Below are 19,801 nucleotides of genomic sequence, written 5' to 3'. Positions count from 1 at the left end.
ATCGGGCTGCGATTTTTGGATACCCGTGAATACGAATAACGGCATTGGATTTTAAAAATGAAACATTATATTGATTTCAAAAATGTGTAAATACAAATTGCAATATTGGATTTTGATTTGAATTCTACGACTGAATACGAATCGCGATTGGCAATTCTTAAATCGTGTGAATACGATTCACAATGAGTAACTTTTAAATGCGAAAGTCGATGCATAATTATAAAATTCACATGAATATGAATTGCGATATTAGAGGATTCGAGCATAGTTTCAAATATTAAAATGATAGAAATCTGACAAAACCAAAAAAAAAAAAAAAAAAAAAAAAAAAAAAAAAAAATCAAAATTGCGGAAAATTCAGGTGTATGAAAATGTCTCGTTAAGGCAATTTAGCAAAGGTTTCAAAATTTAAATTTTTGAACTTAATTCTTACTTTAAATTTTAGATTGTGATGAAAATTTCGTTGGATTATAAGTTTTGATGTGTGGAAGTCCGTGAATTAATGGTCATGAGATACCCGGAATTCCAAAAAAACAAAAACACATGCCCTGCTCCTAGTTTCTAGACCTGGAGGGAGATTTCAATACAGTTTCGCTCAAGGGCTTAATATGTTTGGAGGGTAAAAATGTTTAAATAAGTAGAAGGTTGGATAGCACCATTGCTATTTTAAAATAACCTAGTTAAAACATTCCCTCTCCTTAGGAGACATAGTATAAACAGAAAAATATACCTTTCTTCTTCTTCTTTGATTTTGTGGCACTGCTGGTTAGTGTTACATTTGCTTCTTTCTTTGCCGAAGTTAGGAAAGGCTTGTTCTTCTCTTCAGCTATAACAAAATGTTGAGAAAAATAATTGTTAAGAAAGAAGTTTAAGGGAAAAAAAACACTGAAATATTTATTAGAAGAACGAGTTTGGATATTTTACTGCTATTGGTGCAATAAATAATCAGTTGTGAGTCAGTCTTGCTAAATATTCAGTTAGTCCAAATAATTTCCCTTTTTTTCTATTAATATAAAAACGTTCATTTATAAGGATGCATTGAAAGAATTAAGGCTAAAAAGCTGAAATAGAATTATGTATGAGGTTTTGCTTAACTATGTCATGTATCAAACTTCAGTCACATAATAATATAGGCCCTACTAATATCATGCAACAAAACTCATTCTGCTGTTTATAGTTATTTTTTGTTAAACTTAGTTTTATACAATCTAAATTTACTGATATGAATATTTTTATAAAACATTTTAAATGGAAAAAAATTGCAACTACGCTGCAGAAAATTTATAATTTTTGAATCAAAATTTTTCATATATTGACAATTTATAGGTGCAACAAATATCCAAAATCTTTTGCCCATATTCTAAAAATTTCTAAGGATTTCTTAAATTACGTATTTGGAAAAAACATAAAAAGTTGAAGATTAAAAGAATAAATTCTTAAGAAAAGGTTTAGAACAGGGGTCCCCAACCTTTTTGTACCAAAGAGCAAATACCAGAATATTGGTCGAATGGCGGGCACCATTTATTTTTTCAAGATAAATTTACAGTTGGTAGACATAGGAAATAATACACACTGCATATAATGCACAAAAAAATTTAATTTTAAAAATTAATTTAACATAAGAATATAATTAGTATTAATATCCTTGAGTAAAAAGTAAAATAAATTATTACGAAATTGCTTGCAAAACATATAAAGTATGAGTTCATATATGCAATTCGCGAGTGGTCAGCTATATTTTGCTTTGTGCTTATATCTGTGGGGATGGCGATTTCTATTTTGGTTGTGTTTATCATCCATATTGAAAAAGCAAAAAATATTGCTTAACATTTTATGGGAAAATGGAAAACTGAAGTATTTTATCGGGCACAAGCAACGGGCGCACCTAAACCGATCGAAGGGCGCCATGGTGCCCGCGGGCATAGGGTTGGGGACCCCTGGTTTAGAATAACAAACTGACTCATTTAAGTATCAATACATATTTTTAATGATTCTTAATGTTTTAAATAAGCCAATTTTTTTATTCAAAACCTTTTTAAACATATGTGTAAATTTAGTTCCCCAGCAAAATTCGTCTCCTAAAAGTAATGACTACATTTCCAAAGTAGTTTGCAATCACTGAATTTAAAAAAAGTAATTGTTGTTAACTACATTTACAATAAAGTAATCGTTAACTACAAAAATAATGTAATTTTTCCAAGCATTGAGTGATTAATAATAACAGTTTTGTCTTCATTATTTCAATTACATATTTTGTCTGAAAATAGTTTTACATAAAGCTTATTATAAAAGCATCAATAACTTATTTACTGCTAATAATTGCAAAACTGTTTAATTAATATCGTTTTCAATATGTTTTTCATGAAATGCATAAAATAAGTAATATTACAAGATTACCTTATAATAAAAGAAGACCACTATTACTTTTAAGCCTTTAATTAGTAATGAAAATAACAACTTAATAGTAGATAATATTATTAAGAATGAATGATAAATAGATATAGAAAGCAAATACTTTTGAATAAATATAAGGTATAAATAAATAATTTGATGTTATTTTTTAATTAAGGAAACACATCAAATTTTTGATCAGTAGGAATGCGTCAACAAAATTGAAAAAACACTTTAGATCATTTTGTAACGTTTTTAATGCTCTTTTAATTTCTCTAAGAAAAAAGATGCATAGAAAATATGTTTCCATCGTTTGAAATAACATCAATATTTCATGCGTGTACATTTGGATTTGAAGTTGAGGCATGACCAAAGTGATGTCCTTGTTTCTAATGACACTTGGACAAGCCAAACTCCCAGTCATTGGACTTGTGAATTAAGTCAAGAAAGAGCACTTTCTATTTGGACAAAAGAACACAGCTAGGGTGAAAGTATATATATATATATTCCTTTTAATATATTCCTTTAATATATTTTAACACATTCCTTTTAGTATATTCCAATAAATATATTCCTTTTCTCTGACTTTTCGAGCATTTTAGTTAAATTTCCTGATTTTTTTCAGATTTATAAAATTCCCTGAATTGTTTTGTGGCCACTCTAACGTATTTCAGGGTCCACCTGGGTAATGCAATTGAAGACTATAAGCAGACATAAAAGACCGTGGTTTTGATATGAAAGTATGGCCCTAGTATGTCTAAGAAGTTCATCAATATGACAGCAGAGGTTTGATGGCATGAGCAGGCATCCAGTTCAATTGCACCACACCACACACGTTTTTTTTTTAAATGGCTACTTTTTTAAAAGAAAAAATAATAAAGGAAATTGAACAAAAATTTGTGAAAATCATCAATATACATCAATTACCAATAATCATAAATTTCGAAAATTATCAATTTAGTTTACTTTTATTATTTTATTATTAGTGAAGAGAGTAATCCCAACCAAATCAAATCAATTGTTTCCACTTCACCAAACAACTATTAGTACTTTTTCAAACATTATTAGTACTTTTTCGAAGCTACATAAATTACAAAAGACTCTAGAAACCTCTATTTTACTTTAGTCACAAGAATAGAAATTTTACATATAATAAGTGCACATTTTCATCAGTACACTTATCATTGATTCTGATTATTATCCAATAAGAATAAAAAAATATCAAAAATCTCACTCAGTTCTGTTTGTGGAGCTTCAGAAGGAGCATTTGAAACCATCTCTGTTGGAGCACATGGACTGCTCACTATCTATAATACACAAGGATATTTAATAAATAAAGTAATGAAGAAAATTGGTATGGTACATTATGCAAATTAATTGGAACATAGATGATTGTAAGACAAAATTAAAAAATCTTGAAATTAAATTACCACACAATTAAATTCTTTAACAAATTTGGATTTTTGACCCTCAAAATATAAGGGATAGTCACAGTTTGGGAAATATAGTCCTAATAGTTTGGTGAAGATGGAGGTCAAAACTTTGGACCCTTTAATGATAATACATATTACTCTTTGCTTATCTCGCTGTTGCATTTCAGGAATTTTTTAAGCAAACTAAAAATTTTTTTGCAGACAATTATAAAATTTATTTATTGTTTCGTTATTTAACAACAGCAAACAAATGTGAATGTGATTTCATAAAGCAAAATACAAAATATGAACGAAATCGGTGAAATAGTTCCTAAGTTTGAATTTTGACTTCGTAATTATGTTTAAATTTTGTATTTTACTTTATAAAATTACATTCTCTAAAATGATGTAAAAATTTGTATAGCTTATCCCGTTGTAAAGTTCTTAAGTTTTATTCAAACTTTTTTTTGACTATTATTAAATAAAATAATAAAAAATAATAAATTATTAAAATATCTATTTTTTTTATTTTTTTTTTGCATAGACTTATTCTTGTATAAGCAAATTTTATAATTGCATAAAAAAAATTTCGATTTGGTGAAATTTTTTGCCAAGATATGGCGTAATACACAAAAATAAAATTAGCATTAAAGAGATCAGATCAAACTCAGAAATGCCTTCCAGACCAAACTATTGAGACTACACTTCTCAGATTGCGGATACAGAAATCATAATTTGTTGAATAAAGATATGTTCATTCAGAGAAAGTTCGTTTTTCTATTTGATTTCAAAACTTAAAATATCGTCTCCACTAATTAATTAGGATATTTGAGGTAAACCTTACGAACCATCGAGTTCTAGTAAATGAAACTCTGATCATAAGATCAGAAGTTATTCAGGGTGAATTTTTTTTTCTTTTTTTTTTGCACACGGAACATATAAAAACAATTAAAAAAATGTGGGTTCTTAATAAATTTTTCTCTGGAGTAGTTTATTATTTTTTTTTTCAGTTTATTCAACTATTTAAATAGACAATATTTATTGTCTCCAAACAATACAGTTAGAAGTATATAGATGAAAAAAATTTTTTTTTACCCTCTGGTTATTAACAGCAGCAATTCTATTTTTTGCTGTCCGAACATATTTTACAAACAGACACAAACAAAAAATAAATCATATCCGTTTTTGATAACCACTTTAAAATTAATACATTCTGTTAATTTAAATAAATCTGAAGACCTAAAATTTATATATTTAAAGAAAAAAAAATTATTATTTAATTTTTTAAACAGTAAAATTGATTTTTTTAAAATTCAATTTTCAAAACTATACATACTATCATATGGGTAACGTTTAAAGTATCCCAGTGGCTAATCTTGCACCAAATTTAATCACTTAACTAACAAAGGCAATTTAACAACTTTTGTCTAGAAAATTGATTTCATTTCAGATTTAAAAATTACCTACCTTTGCGTTTTCATTTTTAGAACTTTTGTATGGAGTATCTACAACAAAAATAAATAGAAAAGTATTAAACAAATGCTGGCAAAAAAATTAAGTTCTAATAAAAACTTTTAATATTAAACAATTTAATTACTTTTCGATAGGGTACTAGAAAATTCTTCGTATGTTTCAGCAGCAGATGCTTGCAAGAAGTCAACACCACTAGAGGTTGGATTTAATACTTCAATTTCCATATCAACTTCAGATTTGCTTTGCACGCCAGGTTTTGAAACTGTTATACTTTTCTCCCCATAGGTAGCCGAAGGTAATTCTCCAGTCTTAGAAGAAGATTGTGAAGAGAGAAATGTTTTATTTATTTTTGCTCCATCCTCTGCAGGAAATGCTTTTTTATCCTTGGATTCAACAGTAAGAGTATCCTTAAGAACAGTATCACTCATAATGGAATCAGTAACTGAAGTGGAAGTTCTGGTGGATGTACGAGTGAAAACGAATGTTCTCCGAGATGGCTTGTTTAGTGGTTCAGGTTGAAGGAAACTATCAAACACCTTAGGTTGAATTTCAGTATTTTGTGTAGACAAAGTATCAGTTGCTGTAACGTCAGCTTTAGAGCTGGTAGAAGACTTAGATCGGGTAAATACGTAGGTCTTGCGAGATGCCTTTGGTTTATTGATCTGGAAAGTTTGATTAGAGAGAGAAAAGCTAGGAACTGTTAAAGATGAATCAGGTGGGCTAAAAACAAAACTTTTACTGGAATTATGCTTATTGGAATCAATATGCTGATCGCCTTCGTTTGATAAATACTTAGGTTTTGCAAAAACAAATGTTCCACTGGGATTTTGCTCCTTTAAAGCAATATCTTGGTCATCTGACACTAAGTCATCAGATTTAGGCTTGGCAAAAACAAAGGTATTTCGAGATTTTTGAATATTTAAATCATCAGCTTTGTCATTAGATGTAGATTTTTCCATTGCACTATTTTCGGGTAAAACATTATTGGGATTATTTTCAGGAGGAACATTGACAGTTGTGTCTGTAATTGTAGTACTGGTTTCAGGTTTACTTCTTGAGAAAATAAATGTTTTGCGAGATGGTTTAAAGCTTTCAGGGCATTTAAACGGCATTGGATTTACACTTCCATATAAATTAAATGATTCGGAAGAACTTTCTTTTGATTTTGTACCAATAACACCAGAAGTATTGCTGGTAGCTATAAATGTTTTATGAATGGATGAGGTATTTGAAAGAGAGGTTGAGGTTAAAGCATGAGTAGAAGTATTACCGGACATATCAGATGGGAACAATTTCATTTTAACATTTTCATTGTCAGAATCAATAGCACTGGTTTTTGTGACATCTGATCCAGATCTTGAAAAAATAAAAGTATGTCTTGACTTTTCGGGCTTTTTCTCTTCTAAAGCATTTTTTGAACTTACAAAACTAGCAGAACTTAAATTCTGAGTTTTTTCATCTAACAAGATACTTCCAGGAGAAGAAATTGAAGAACATGGTGAATAAAATATCTCATTATCAGAGTCTTCAGCAACTATAGTATTATCTGCTAGAAAAGCAGTTGCGGAAGATTGATTGGGAGATTTATCAGGAAGAGAAGTTGATCTTTCTTGTATATTTAATGTATCATCTTTCTGCTCCCACATAATATCTATAGAAGAAAAAACTGATATAAATCACAACTTTTTGAAAGAGATTCATAATAAAAACAAATTTGCAAAAATAACCCATTAAAATGTAACAAAGGTTAAACAAAGTTAAATTGTTTTTTTATAAATCTGAAAAACTAAACTCTTAAGTCCACCTATAAAAATTTTAAAATCAATGTACAGTGTAATCTGACTTTTTAGATATTTTTTTAAAATTCCTTGAGTAAACGATTCTTCATAATTCCTGGAATATAATTCTACAATGAATAAACGATTATGTACCCTCTCCGCAAAACAGGCACTCCTATAACACGATGCAGACAATCATTTAAGCTGAAAACGTTATTTTCAAACTGGACACAACTCTTTTTAAATTTAAATTTTAACTTTTAAATTTTAACTTTCACTTTAAATTTGAAAAAATGATAATAAAAATAAATAAATAAAATATGCATCATTCCACCATTTGTTACAGCATGTAAATATGTTACCTTAGCCATAACTAAAAATATTGCAAAGCTATCACTGATAAAGAATCAATACTTGCCAACATTGGAGAATTAAAATAAGGGAGGTTTTACTAGCAACATTTTTTAGGCTATGCATAAAGCGTTTTAATACACCATGCATAATCATTTAAGTCAAAAAGAGAAATCGAAAATTGGAAATGTATAAAAGTAATTACATTTAGCGAAGTAAAAAACATATATATGAATCTTAATCTAAAGAATTTTTTTTAACCATTATTTATAATTACTTAAACTATTAACACTCAACATTACTGACAATAGCACCATCTGCTGAGGAATAAGAGAAGTAATTTAGTTATCAGCGGATATTTTACAGCCATTTTTTTAAAAAATTTCTCCAACAAATACAGAGAAATTTGAGAATATACAGGCAAACAGGAGATAGTTGAAAAATACAGGAGTCTTTGTTAAAATCAGGAGACTTAACAGGTATTAGAATTAATCTTTTTTTGTCAAGAAAAGTTGTTGATATTAATCATGTGAAATATTTCAGTCAGGCTACATCTTTTGACCTTTTCATGAGGGCAACACAAGTTGTGAGAGCCCGAAAGTTGAATTGAAGCATTAAATGTTTTCAATTTTGCATCATCACTAAAAATTCTTCAAATAAATTTGATCCAAGTACGTAACACAGCAGGGTAAAAAAAAAAAGCACAGAAATCTAGTCATGGTGATGCCCATATAATTCTAACATTTATTCAGATTTTTGACAAATGAATACAACTACATAGTGCCTTTCAAGGTAGGTACTGCCATGTGTCATTTCAAGCAAATGGAAAGGTGTTAGGGGGGATAAACAATTTATGGTGTCAGCCTTCGCAATTAGTGTACCCTTCCCGTAAAAGAAAAACTTTCCTAAACAGGCAATTTTTTTGGTTCCAAGACTGTCTGTCTAACCGCAGTTTCACTGTACATACACAATTGAACTAATTTACAATTCACTTGTTTAATCTGGGAATATCGTCCAACTTTTGAGCAAAATACATTTATTAGTGGTAACAAAATGAAGTGCAAATTTTGAAAATAAATAAAGCTCTTGGAAAACCTTATAAAAACATCTGAGCATAATAAATCCTCCTTTCAATCTTTGATATATCTATTCAAATTATTTACATGTTGAGATAGACAAAATTCTTTTAATTTCAATCTATTAAAGTATCAGTACATTATTTTTTTTTACCATTATAAAAATTATTTTCTAAAACTTTTAACTTGAATATATTTTGCCTAAAGAAAACATATTTAACCCAAAAAAATTTACGATTTCATTTAAAACGTAAGGGAATAAGTATTTTACATACAGTTAAAAGTAATAAAATTAGTTTTTTTCAAAGAAAGATTTTAACCTTCTTTAAATTGATTAAAGAAGGCAAAGAATATTACATGTAAATTCAGCAAATATTACACATAATATGCTGAAATTAGTCAGTTAATTTATGACACAATACAAATTTATATTGTATTCATTACCTTAGGAAAATTTTAATCATGAATTGAAATAAAAATTAAACTCATTGCGGCTCAAGAAATATAAATTTTGTCCCATTGCCTTCCTCTAAAAAAGGCTATACACATATGGTACAGGAAAAAAATATTTATATTCAATCTAGAGAAACCATAAACTCTAAAAGGTAGAACTTCATACAGACAGATCTGGGAATATATTATACAGTTTAATTCGAAATATTGTAGAGATTTTATACTTAACTTTTAGACTTAACTTTTTATATTTTTTTCAAAAAAAAAAAAAAAAAAAAAAAAAAAAACAGTATTGAAGGAAATTCTAAATCTATGAGATAAATACTTCGGACAATATATTCAACGGGCACAAGGTTTTATTACTTTGATTTGATGCTTCAGTTTCCAAAAGTGATGTTTCTTTTCTAAGTGGTGGGCGAACAGATATGTTTTTCCTAAATAAAAAAGAAAAATTAATTATGATAGACAAATAAATTCAAGTTTAAAAACAAAAGTTTTCATTTATTTAATAGAAAAATTTACACTGTAATGGGCTTTATAAATGTATGCATTGAAATCAGCATTAAATGCCATCATCTGTATTAAAATAAATTAATGAAATACAAATATAGACATATGCCAAGTTCCTACACTTTTTCGGAAAATTTCTTCGAGTAGTAGCCAAGTTTATGTTTATTAGTATGATTCTTGGTTTTATGAATTTGATTTAAAGTTATTTTTCACATCACAACATGTGAACGATTTAAACGCTTATATGAAAAGTCATTTTGCACTAGCTCTCACGAGGTTAAGTTTTCATAATTTAGGCAAAAAACCAAAAATATTGAAACCTAAGTAACTATTTTGAAAGTTTTTTTTGCAGGAAGGGTATATATATATATATATATACAGAGAGAGAGAGAGAGAATTTTTGACTTTGTGCAGACTATCTTTTGAGTTCATATATCATTTATACTTTAATGTACTCATAATGGTAATATATAATAAGAAGCCAAGAATTTCTTTTTATAAAAATACTTGCACATTGGTAAAACTAGAAATTTTTAAAAAAAAAACTTGGTCACATTTAAAATACTAACAATTTAGTTACCATACAGTGGGGTGAATCATGTAACACATTGAATTCTGCGTTGATCCGTGATTGAAAATCTGTGATCCGTCTCTAAAAAATATCTCATCCTCCTACCATTTTCCTGTTTTCTTTCTTCCTTCATTAGATACACTTGAAATTTATAATAGAATTTTTTTTTAAACTATATCCTTTTCAGTCTAACTGTATAAAATTATTGCGTGTTACAAATTAATTAAATAGCATTAACTTTTATTGATAATTAAAATAATTCTAAAAAGTTCATGATAATGATAATTCTACAAGTTCATGATAATGATAATTCTTTTACAAGCAACATTGGTACAGACTATAATTAAGTTTCTCAGCATCAAAATCAACATCGATATGACTTCACTGATTCTTATTTAAAATGTTCTCATGAATCCAACTATGACTCCTATATTCCACTCTATGACCTACCATTTTCTGAAGATGCTCCCCCCCCCTCATGCTTATCACATTTTGATAATTTTATAACCAGGTTTGATTAGGATAAACCATTCAATTTATTTTGGTGGACTAGAGAAGTGAAACCAAGACATGAACATTTGTAACAAAAAGGAGAATTAGACACCTTGAATTTTTCCTGCAATTTTTTCTCTAATTTTCCACATATTCTAGCTTTTATCCACCTGTCCTTGCTCTTAATATTGCCAAATAATAAAAATATATAGCCACAATTTTAGTTTAAAAAAAAGGCGGAAGCAATCGCTAGAAAATTTGGAAGATTCTGTGTATTGGGCGATTCTTTCGTTACGTGTGTTACTTTTACACGACATATTTCAACTTTAACACTTATTATAATAAACTTGTTAGATATTTTTTATGTTTTTCTTAATTTGTTGTTAAATCTATATGCGTTGAAAGTTTTCAAAACGAAGATTGAAGGCGCAAATTAATTTGATATTGAAAAAAAAAAATTCTGAAATTTTGTTACATGTGTTACCCTTTATAATGCTAGATATTTGAAACTTTGAATATATTCATTTAATTCTGTGAAGTATAAAGGCAAAAAATTAAGATATTTTCTTTTAAAGAGAGATACAATATCGAAGCTGTGTTTAGTGATTTTTAAAAATTTCCTGCAACAGTAAAAACTTCTTTATTTTGGTGAAATTGGTGCGTTACGTGTGTTAACTGAGCGTTACGTGTGTTACCCTCTGTGAATATTTCAACTGAGAAGTCATAAATGTTGCACTAAAACATTTATTTATTTTAATTTTGAAGAAGAAAAACAATTTATTTTATCAAATAAAATAGTTAATGGTCTGGAAAGATGGTTGTAGCCCTTCTTTATACTGGTTTAGAGAGTAAAACATAGCAAATCTTAGGCACATCTATTCCTTCAAAATCATTTCTGTTTGGAAACAAAAATATGCATATTTTCCAATTATTTTATGCAAATATTGCATTTTAAGTTTACAAGCATGTGCATTTGCGTCAATAATGTTCCCGAGATAGAGCATATGTCGTTTTAATTTCAGTTATAGGCACACTTCTGATCAGGAGGGAACAGAAATTGACTTACAGACTATTTGTGTGCCACAATGTGCATCTATGCATCTTATTCAAGTATCTAACGATACTTATTCATAGATTTTATGCTTTGTATTACCGTTGCCATGTATCGATCTTTTCAATTAATATCTTTCTTTCCTTTTGGCTAATATATAATACTGTTGTATTAGGCATGAGCTGATTGGTTAGCTTTGCAAACAGCACTGTATAGCAAATAAATTTTTTTGTATAACAACACAATGATATAAATAACTTTGCTTTTTGCTTCGCTTTCAAGATTTTGTACTACACACCTATCCCATAGAAGGAACTTCTGCATGTGATATCGTAAAATATTTCCAAATTAATTTCTTTTTTTATATTTTGATTGACAAAATATGAAATAATTCAACCATATATTTATTTTTAAATTCTTAACTTGACTTATTACTATAGAAGGTTTCTGTTAGCTCCTCTTCTGAAGTAGAATCGTTTTTAAAGTCTTAAAATAAAAGTGTAGACATTGTTTCACCTTTGTCTTTGCCTTAGGAAAATATTGTAAATGACTCTATTTTAAACTCTTTAGGAGAGTATCGTCTAAGACAACAGCTGCTGTGAATAACGGAACTGTGGCTGGATAGCATAATGCTGATTGAAATTCGTTTTGATATTCAAAAGAATATGCCATTGCAAAGTCAACTTGACTTTCCCTGGTTTTAATGCTAGATATGTTTGTTTGGAAAGTATCAACTCGGATTCTTTTAACTCTTACGTATTATTGAAAGTTAGTCCAATTTTCAAGAGTTATTTCAAAACATTCTTCTTGCACATTTGCCATTATATATTTTTTATTGTGAGCTATTGTCATCTTTTTCTCATCGTTACCAAACTACAATAAATGATGGTTAGAAACCTATAACAAGCAATGAGAAATTTTTGTAAGTATCAGAAGCAATCCAACAATTAGATCCAAAATTTCTTTTACTTTATATACATAAATACTTCTACCATCACCATGTATTGTCATAAACTTAATTTTAGCCTTCCAGTTAAAAAATAAAAATTTCATGATATTTGTTTTGATTCTAAGTTTTACAGTAGCAATAAATTTTTTAGTCATAAAGCACTAAATATGGAAAATTAAACAATGTTTAGGATGCAACTGACAAAAATCAGTATAAGCCTCTCTTAGAAACATTTTAGATAGTTCTTTCGTTTTATTGCCCGTTTTTCCCCGTAATAATCCAGAGAACCAGCTCTTGTTTCAATACAAGCATAGTATAAACAATCTAACTTTTGAAGAAAATCCATTTATTAATAATTAAGTTCATCTGAAATACTTAGTGGTGAACCTTTTACATCATTATCAATCTGTTTTGAATGTTCAAGTCTAACTTTCATTATTTCCTTATTTTCTTTCCTTTGAAGTGCAGAATCTTATGCTCTTTTCTTTCTTTCTTCATCTTCTTATTCTTTTAAATCCAGATAAGGACACTATTTTAAGCTTATCCATTTTATAATAATCTAGCAAATGCAGTCCAAATATTCTACTTAAACATAAACGTATAACAAATAGAAGCTTGGGAAAACAATTTCCAAAAGTTTCAAAATTATCGTCTTATTATGCTGTTTTTTTATTAATGCTTATACCGACCTGATTTTACAAAAAACCACAATCTTACAATTCCGTATTTGTGGCATTGAAGTTGCGCGGCGGTTATAAAAAATGTCCGAACATGATTTAAATCTTTTATTGAAAATAAATAAATAATTAAAGTGTATAAGTACCTCTAACACACATAACAGTAACGCGCATAACTTTTCGTTACGTGTGTTACCTTGAATAAAATTAATTGTAAAATTTTAACTATTGGCAGTTTTAATTCGAGAATTTTTTCCGTTGCATATCTTGCCTTCTTAATTTATAAAACAAAAAATTTTTAAATTTTCTTTTTTACTAAAGTTTTTACAGAAAAAAATGCAAAATTATGTTACGTGTGTTACTGGGAAATTAGACTATCTTGATTAATCGACTTTCAAACAAGCAAAAAAATTTAGGCCAAATTAAAAAAATACATTAAACAATGATAAAAGAGTAAAATAGTTATATTTATTACTAAAAACTATTTTATTGCTCTTTAATATTTTAAGAACTCCATTGGAATATAACATAACAAAGAAGAGAACTCCTGTTAAAATTCATAGTGTTCCACCTTTTGTTAGAATTCACATAAATATTTTTTGTAATTCAAAAAACTATCTTAACTATTAAAAAATGTACATCTTCTAGATTCCGAAATTGTGTCATTTTTGATTTTACGATAATTTTGAAAATTTAGTCACTCAGGACCACTTTTCGTGGAATCGCCCTATTGCAGTTATTATATATAATATTTTATATTATAATTTATATATATTATATTTTATTCACATTATATTTTACTTATAGTATACAAACTATTATTGCTATCTTTAAATGTACCATACAAAATAATTCCTTCTGAATCAAATTCATGGTCATTAAGTTATACAAAAAGGGTAAATGTGGAGGGGGGAGAGGAATGATAGTCATATTTAGATTCAGGAGGTCATTTTACGCAACCAGAAATTCTTCTGATGTGGCTAAAAAATAAAAAGAAAATTACACAAAAACCTGAAATTATAGTGCCTGGGCTAAAAATTCAACAAATAATTATTTATTTACTTTTTCGCAGAGAAGTGATTTAAAGAAAACTTGAGAGAAGTAAAGAAAATTTTCGCAGAGAAGAAAAGAAAATGTTCTTTATACGGAAGCAAAAATGAAAAGTTTTGATTTGTTATTAAAGGGAAAAAAGTGAATGAATGCAGAATTTCAAAGGGAAAACATGCACATGCTTTAAAGAGTTTGCCATCGGTGCTCCGTTAATAAATTAAAAAAAAAGCTCTTTTGTATATCCTGGTCCATGAAATTCTATTTACTAGAAATGGCTGAATCAATAATCTAATTTTATGAGTTATAATTTACACATTAATTCTTCCATCCTATAACTAATTAGTTTTAAGTATTAAAATTTTTTTTATTTTTAAAAAAACCAACCTTTGTGACGCTGGAGTGCCGAAGTCCTGATTGACTGCCTCCTTAGAAAACTCTTTCACATATGAGTCACATTCTTTAACAAAGTTAGGAGAAGATTCTATTCCACTGCCACTGAATAAAGTATTAGAAGAAGTTACAGTCTGATCTCTGTTAAGAGTCTCAGACAAATGAGATATATCAGCCAAATCGGAGCCTTCAGCTTTGGAATACCTCAATGAGCTAGGCTCTTTTGGTTCGTACAGAATGCCCTCTGATGTTGAAATATTGTCTTTTACATCACCTCTACACATAGAAATTGCTGGTGAATGCTTTAAAATTTTGGATAGGGGTTCACGAGCCAGATTAGTCATTGAATTTTTCCAACTGGTTTCAAGCTTTTCTGGAGAAGAACACAGTGAAGATTCAAAACTTTCATCAGCAGCTGCTACTTCAGAAATGATGGATACATTTTCACTAGAAAAATTATTGAAATTGGTTTAAATATTAAAAAAAAGAAGAAAAAAACGCAATATTAATAAGAAACTAGATAAAGATCTGTATACATTTCATGCAGTTTCAACAATCAGAATTAGTCAAATTTTGATATCAGGAATTTCGCTAATATGATTTTTTCCTTAAGTCCTTAAACGTTTGCTCGGCTGACAACAGAAAACATTTATTTTAGCCAAATAGTACTTTTCTCACGGACAGTTGATTTTCAGAAATATTTTTAATCACAAATATCAAATCATTTTTAATCTTATTTGCATAGAATTTTTTTTTAAATTCTTAGTATAAACTCTAATTCTTAATACTTTTTTTAAAACAATTTTCTGGATTATTTCTAGGAGTCCAATTAAGAAAAAAATTTACACATTCGTAAAGAAGTAGGCTAGTAAGAGGTTTCCCACTTAATTTCAGGGAAAAAAATTTTAGTGATTTTTCCAGGTATATCAGGAAAATTCAAACCATATTTTATCTATACCATGCAATTTTTCATCAGACAACTTTGATTTTTTATTTGTAATGTTAAATATTAGATTTTGTAAGCAAAAAATATAATTGAATGAGGATAGAAGCATTAAATTTTCAGTAAAATGTGAAATGTTTACAACAAATAATTGTTAGAATTATTAAACTCAAATCTCAATAACAGATTACTGTTACTGATAATTCTGAGACTGGTTATTTTCCAGGCATGATGTAGGAGTTTTCAAGTTTTTTTCTTTTAAAAAATTGCGATTTTCCTGTTACTTAGAGAGAACTCTTCTCTCTTTGCGATTTTCCTGACCATTTCCTGTTACTTAGAGAGAAAATAAAATTCCACAACGACAATACCAGGGATCCGTAAGAGCCCTGTTGTAAGATAAAATTCCGATAAATAAGAAAATATGTCAGTAAAATTGGGAAAAATTGCTAATATAATGAATTCAAACGAAACTGATACTTAAGAAGAGGCTACGGTAGACAATATTTTAGTGTGCCGTGAAATGAAAAGAGGTATTATGTTAAGAAATATAAACAGAGATCTCAACATCAGAAAATATATCATGAGAGGAAAATGTCAAAATTGAAAGTTTTAAGTAGAACATTATATCAAATAAATAAAGAACGACATTGAGATTTCAAAGAATATAAGTTATACAACTTTAAAAATGTCGGTATTTATCTTATCTAAATTGTTCAAATTTTTGATTGTAGAATTTATGAAAGTTTCCATGATATCAATATTTGACTGTATTTAAAAGTTATAATAATATATGCAAATGCAAATAAGTTTAATTATTCTACATACAAGGTCCGGCTATTAATTTCCAGGACTGACGTAACTGTAGGAGAAAGAAAAGCCGAAAGATGGCGCTAATGATTGCATATTGAAGAGTGTTCTCTTGTGCATGTGCAGTGCAATCGGCGCCATTCTGAAGTGAATGGTTCTCGTGGAAAAGCGCATTAAAACGGAGCTCTTAAATTCCTGTTGTCGAAGTGAAATGGAGCAAAGAATTAACATTAAATTTTGCTTCAAATTGGGCAAGACAGCTGCAGAAACCTACAAATTGTTAAAACAAGTTTACGGCAAGGAAGCATTATCTCGCTCAAGAACTTTTGAATGGTTTAAACGCTTTCGAACGCGAAAGCGTGGAAGATGATCCGCACACAGTTCGTACGCAAGCCGAAAGCAATTGAAAAAGTTCGCGTCCATGCATTGCGTTTGCCTGTGAGGCGATTCTTAGCTCAGCAAGGTGTCGTTGAGTCACAGTATCCACCATACTCGCCAGACCTAGCACATACTTTTTCCTGTTTCTTAAGCAGAAAAATTCACTGAAGGGAACAAGATTTCAGGATGTCAAAGCCTTCACGAAAACTGTAACGTTACTGTTTTCTGTAACTGTAACGTTACAGTGAATTTTTCTGCTTAAGAAACAGGAAAAAGTATGTGCTAGGTCTGGCGAGTATGGTGGATACTGTGACTCAACGACACCTTGCTGAGCTAAGAATCGCCTCACAGGCAAACGCAATGCATGGACGCGAACTTTTTCAATTGCTTTCGGCTTGCGTACGAACTGTGTGCGGATCATCTTCCACGCTTTCGCGTTCGAAAGCGTTTAAACCATTCAAAAGTTCTTGAGCGAGATAATGCTTCCTTGCCGTAAACTTGTTTTAACAATTTGTAGGTTTCTGCAGCTGTCTTGCCCAATTTGAAGCAAAATTTAATGTTAATTCTTTGCTCCATTTCACTTCGACAACAGGAATTTAAGAGCTCCGTATTAATGTGCTTTTCCACGAGAACCATTCACTTCAGAATGGCGCCGATTGCACTGCACATGCGCAAGAGAACACTCTTCAATATGCAATCATTAGCGCCATCTTCCGGCTTTTCTTTCTCCTACAGTTACGTCAGTCCTGGAAATTAATAGCCGGACCTTGTATAATAATAATAATTTTTATTCATAAAATCCAAAAAATATTTGGAAAAAAAAAAAAACTAGATTTGTACTTTCAAGTTGTATTCTCATATAGGCAGCTAGAAAAAATGTATACTGAAACATTAAGCACAAGGGAAAAAAATTAGGAAGATATTATATGGTAAAAAATATAGCAATGAGCTTCACAAAAGATTATAATGAGCCTAAAAAAGTAGAACTATTGAAATTTTTTATGCTATCAATTGAAAAAATAAATGCTTTTGATAATTTTTTGTAATTTAAAATAGAGGTTTCTGATATTATTAGTAGAGGTAATTTATTATACAATTTTGGTCCTAATTACAAAAAGTTTTATGTAGAATTTCTTTATGAGTAAAAGGTATAGACAAGGGTATAAAGGTATAAACAAAAAGGTATAGTATTGGTTGTTCTCTGACCGTAATATAATACTCTTGCTTCATGAATTACAAATTTTTCTTAAATAAATTAATATCTTACAAACAAATAGATATCTAACTGAAAATTTTTTTAGACAGTCATAATTTTGAATTGAGATTGAAAAGTTGCTGCATAATTTAATAAATTTGTAATTTAATAAATAAATAATAATTACATTTCAATAAATTTGTTTTGGATTTTGACTCCACATCTAATATTAGTGTAATCCCCCCCCCCCCTATATTCAGATTCTATAGCTGAATATTGAGTTTACCCATGTAAAATATATATTTTTTTTAAAAAAAAATAGGGCCTCGCAATTTTCTTTAAATGATAAAATTTAGTCAAAAATAAATCGTAATTTGCTCTTCAAATAACTAATGTGAGACTTCCATTTTAGTTACAGTCAACTGTGGTGCATAAATAGATAAAACTGATTGTAATGCAATGCAATCACAAGCTAATAAGTGGTAGTAATAAATAGTGAATCATTTTTACATAAATCTCATAAGTTTATTGTTTTTTAATTACTTTTTTAGTATATTGTTCAAAGGAACATTTTAGCCGTATTTCGAATTTTATAAAATTGTCAACCTTAATTTGCATGTAGTTGAATGTGATTTAAATTTTGAAATGAAACTGTACATTTCTTACTGATTATATTTGCTTTTCTTTTAAACCAGTTTTTGACATGTGTCATTATAAAGCAAGGCATAATTTAAAATGCATTCATATATTGTCGCATTCCATAGTGTAGGACATTTTTTTGTTGTTGTTGTTAAAAGCGTCTTAATGTAATTTTAATTTCTAAGAATGATATATTTTCAATTAATTTCATGATGCGCAAACCTTTCTTCAATTAAGAATAATGCCATTTTTGAAAGTCAAATTAATATTTTATAACAATTAAAACAAGTGCTACATGTGGGGACGAGGCTGAACTTGCTCAAATATATTTCTTTAAAATAAGTCTATGAAATTCAGGGAATTCTAAATAATAAATGAATTATTGTATTTATTTTCATAGAAAGCAAACATTTGCAAATGCTTTGCATTAATTTTTGTAATGTTATAAGTGACTGTAATCATATTTTGATAATGTGATTAACATATACATCACATATGGGACAAAACAAGGGGAAATCAAGCAATGTCTTGACAGTTCATAATGAAACAACTTTAAATTTAACTATAGTAAACTTTCAATATTAAAGATTTACAGGTATTAAATCATTTTAAAAATAAAAATGTTTTTTATGGTATTTACTAAATAAAAATAGAAAAATTTAATTTATGTTTCAAAGCAATATGAAACAGAAAGTTTTCCTCCAAGAACTACAATTACATTCTTTACATAAGTCTGAATTTATCGTGGTTGTTGACAAATATGAGTGCTGAAAATGTTGCTATAACCTGCTGTGTCCCATAGGTGGTACAGTCGTAAGGAAATTTTCATTTATAAATTACAGATGTACCATTTGCTTTATTCATATTTGAATCTCATATTCATATTTTTTATGCATATTAATTTTCCTAAACACTTGAAATCAAACTAACAAACTGTGCAATTATTCAAATTTTAAGCATAACTTCTCTTTTCATGATTGATAATTAATTCTGTATGATTACATTGAATTTTCAATGACTTTCTTAGTTTTCCTATGCATTGTTTTATTTCAGGAACATTTAGGGAAATACTTTGGAATGTTTTACATTTAAATTCAGAATTGAATTACAATAATTTGAATAACAGAATTGAATTACACTCAATAAAAGTAGCTAAGGTATGCATTAAAGATATGTAATTTAGGATATGGGATCAATATCAAATAAACATCATTT

The 19,801-nt window shown here is 28.6% G+C and overlaps 1 protein-coding gene across 2 annotated transcripts in view; it reads right to left on the bottom strand.

Moving 5' to 3' along the window:
• The window catches only part of Elys (AT hook containing transcription factor 1 homolog), an 88,186-nt gene that overhangs the window by 8,332 nt on the left and 60,053 nt on the right, over window positions 1–19,801 (bottom strand). The window contains exons 30-35 of one of the 2 annotated variants that reach the window (XM_087149870.1): window positions 14,619–15,071; window positions 9,298–9,368; window positions 5,401–6,927; window positions 5,271–5,308; window positions 3,626–3,698; window positions 731–826 (exon numbers count right to left, since the gene is read on the bottom strand). In XM_087149870.1, coding sequence (XP_087005996.1) covers window positions 731–826; window positions 3,626–3,698; window positions 5,271–5,308; window positions 5,401–6,927; window positions 9,298–9,368; window positions 14,619–15,071 — 2,258 coding nt within the window. The remainder of the gene's footprint in view (window positions 1–730; window positions 827–3,625; window positions 3,699–5,270; window positions 5,309–5,400; window positions 6,928–9,297; window positions 9,369–14,618; window positions 15,072–19,801) is intronic. The other variant, XM_087149871.1, reaches the window with a different exon arrangement.

This window comes from Parasteatoda tepidariorum, chromosome 8, assembly GCF_982258835.1.
Source record: "Parasteatoda tepidariorum strain Cologne lab strain chromosome 8, Ptep-v5.0, whole genome shotgun sequence".
Classification (NCBI taxonomy): domain Eukaryota; kingdom Metazoa; phylum Arthropoda; class Arachnida; order Araneae; family Theridiidae; genus Parasteatoda; species Parasteatoda tepidariorum.
Note: the sequence above shows the minus strand (reverse complement) of the source record. Positions and strands in the feature narration are given on the sequence as shown.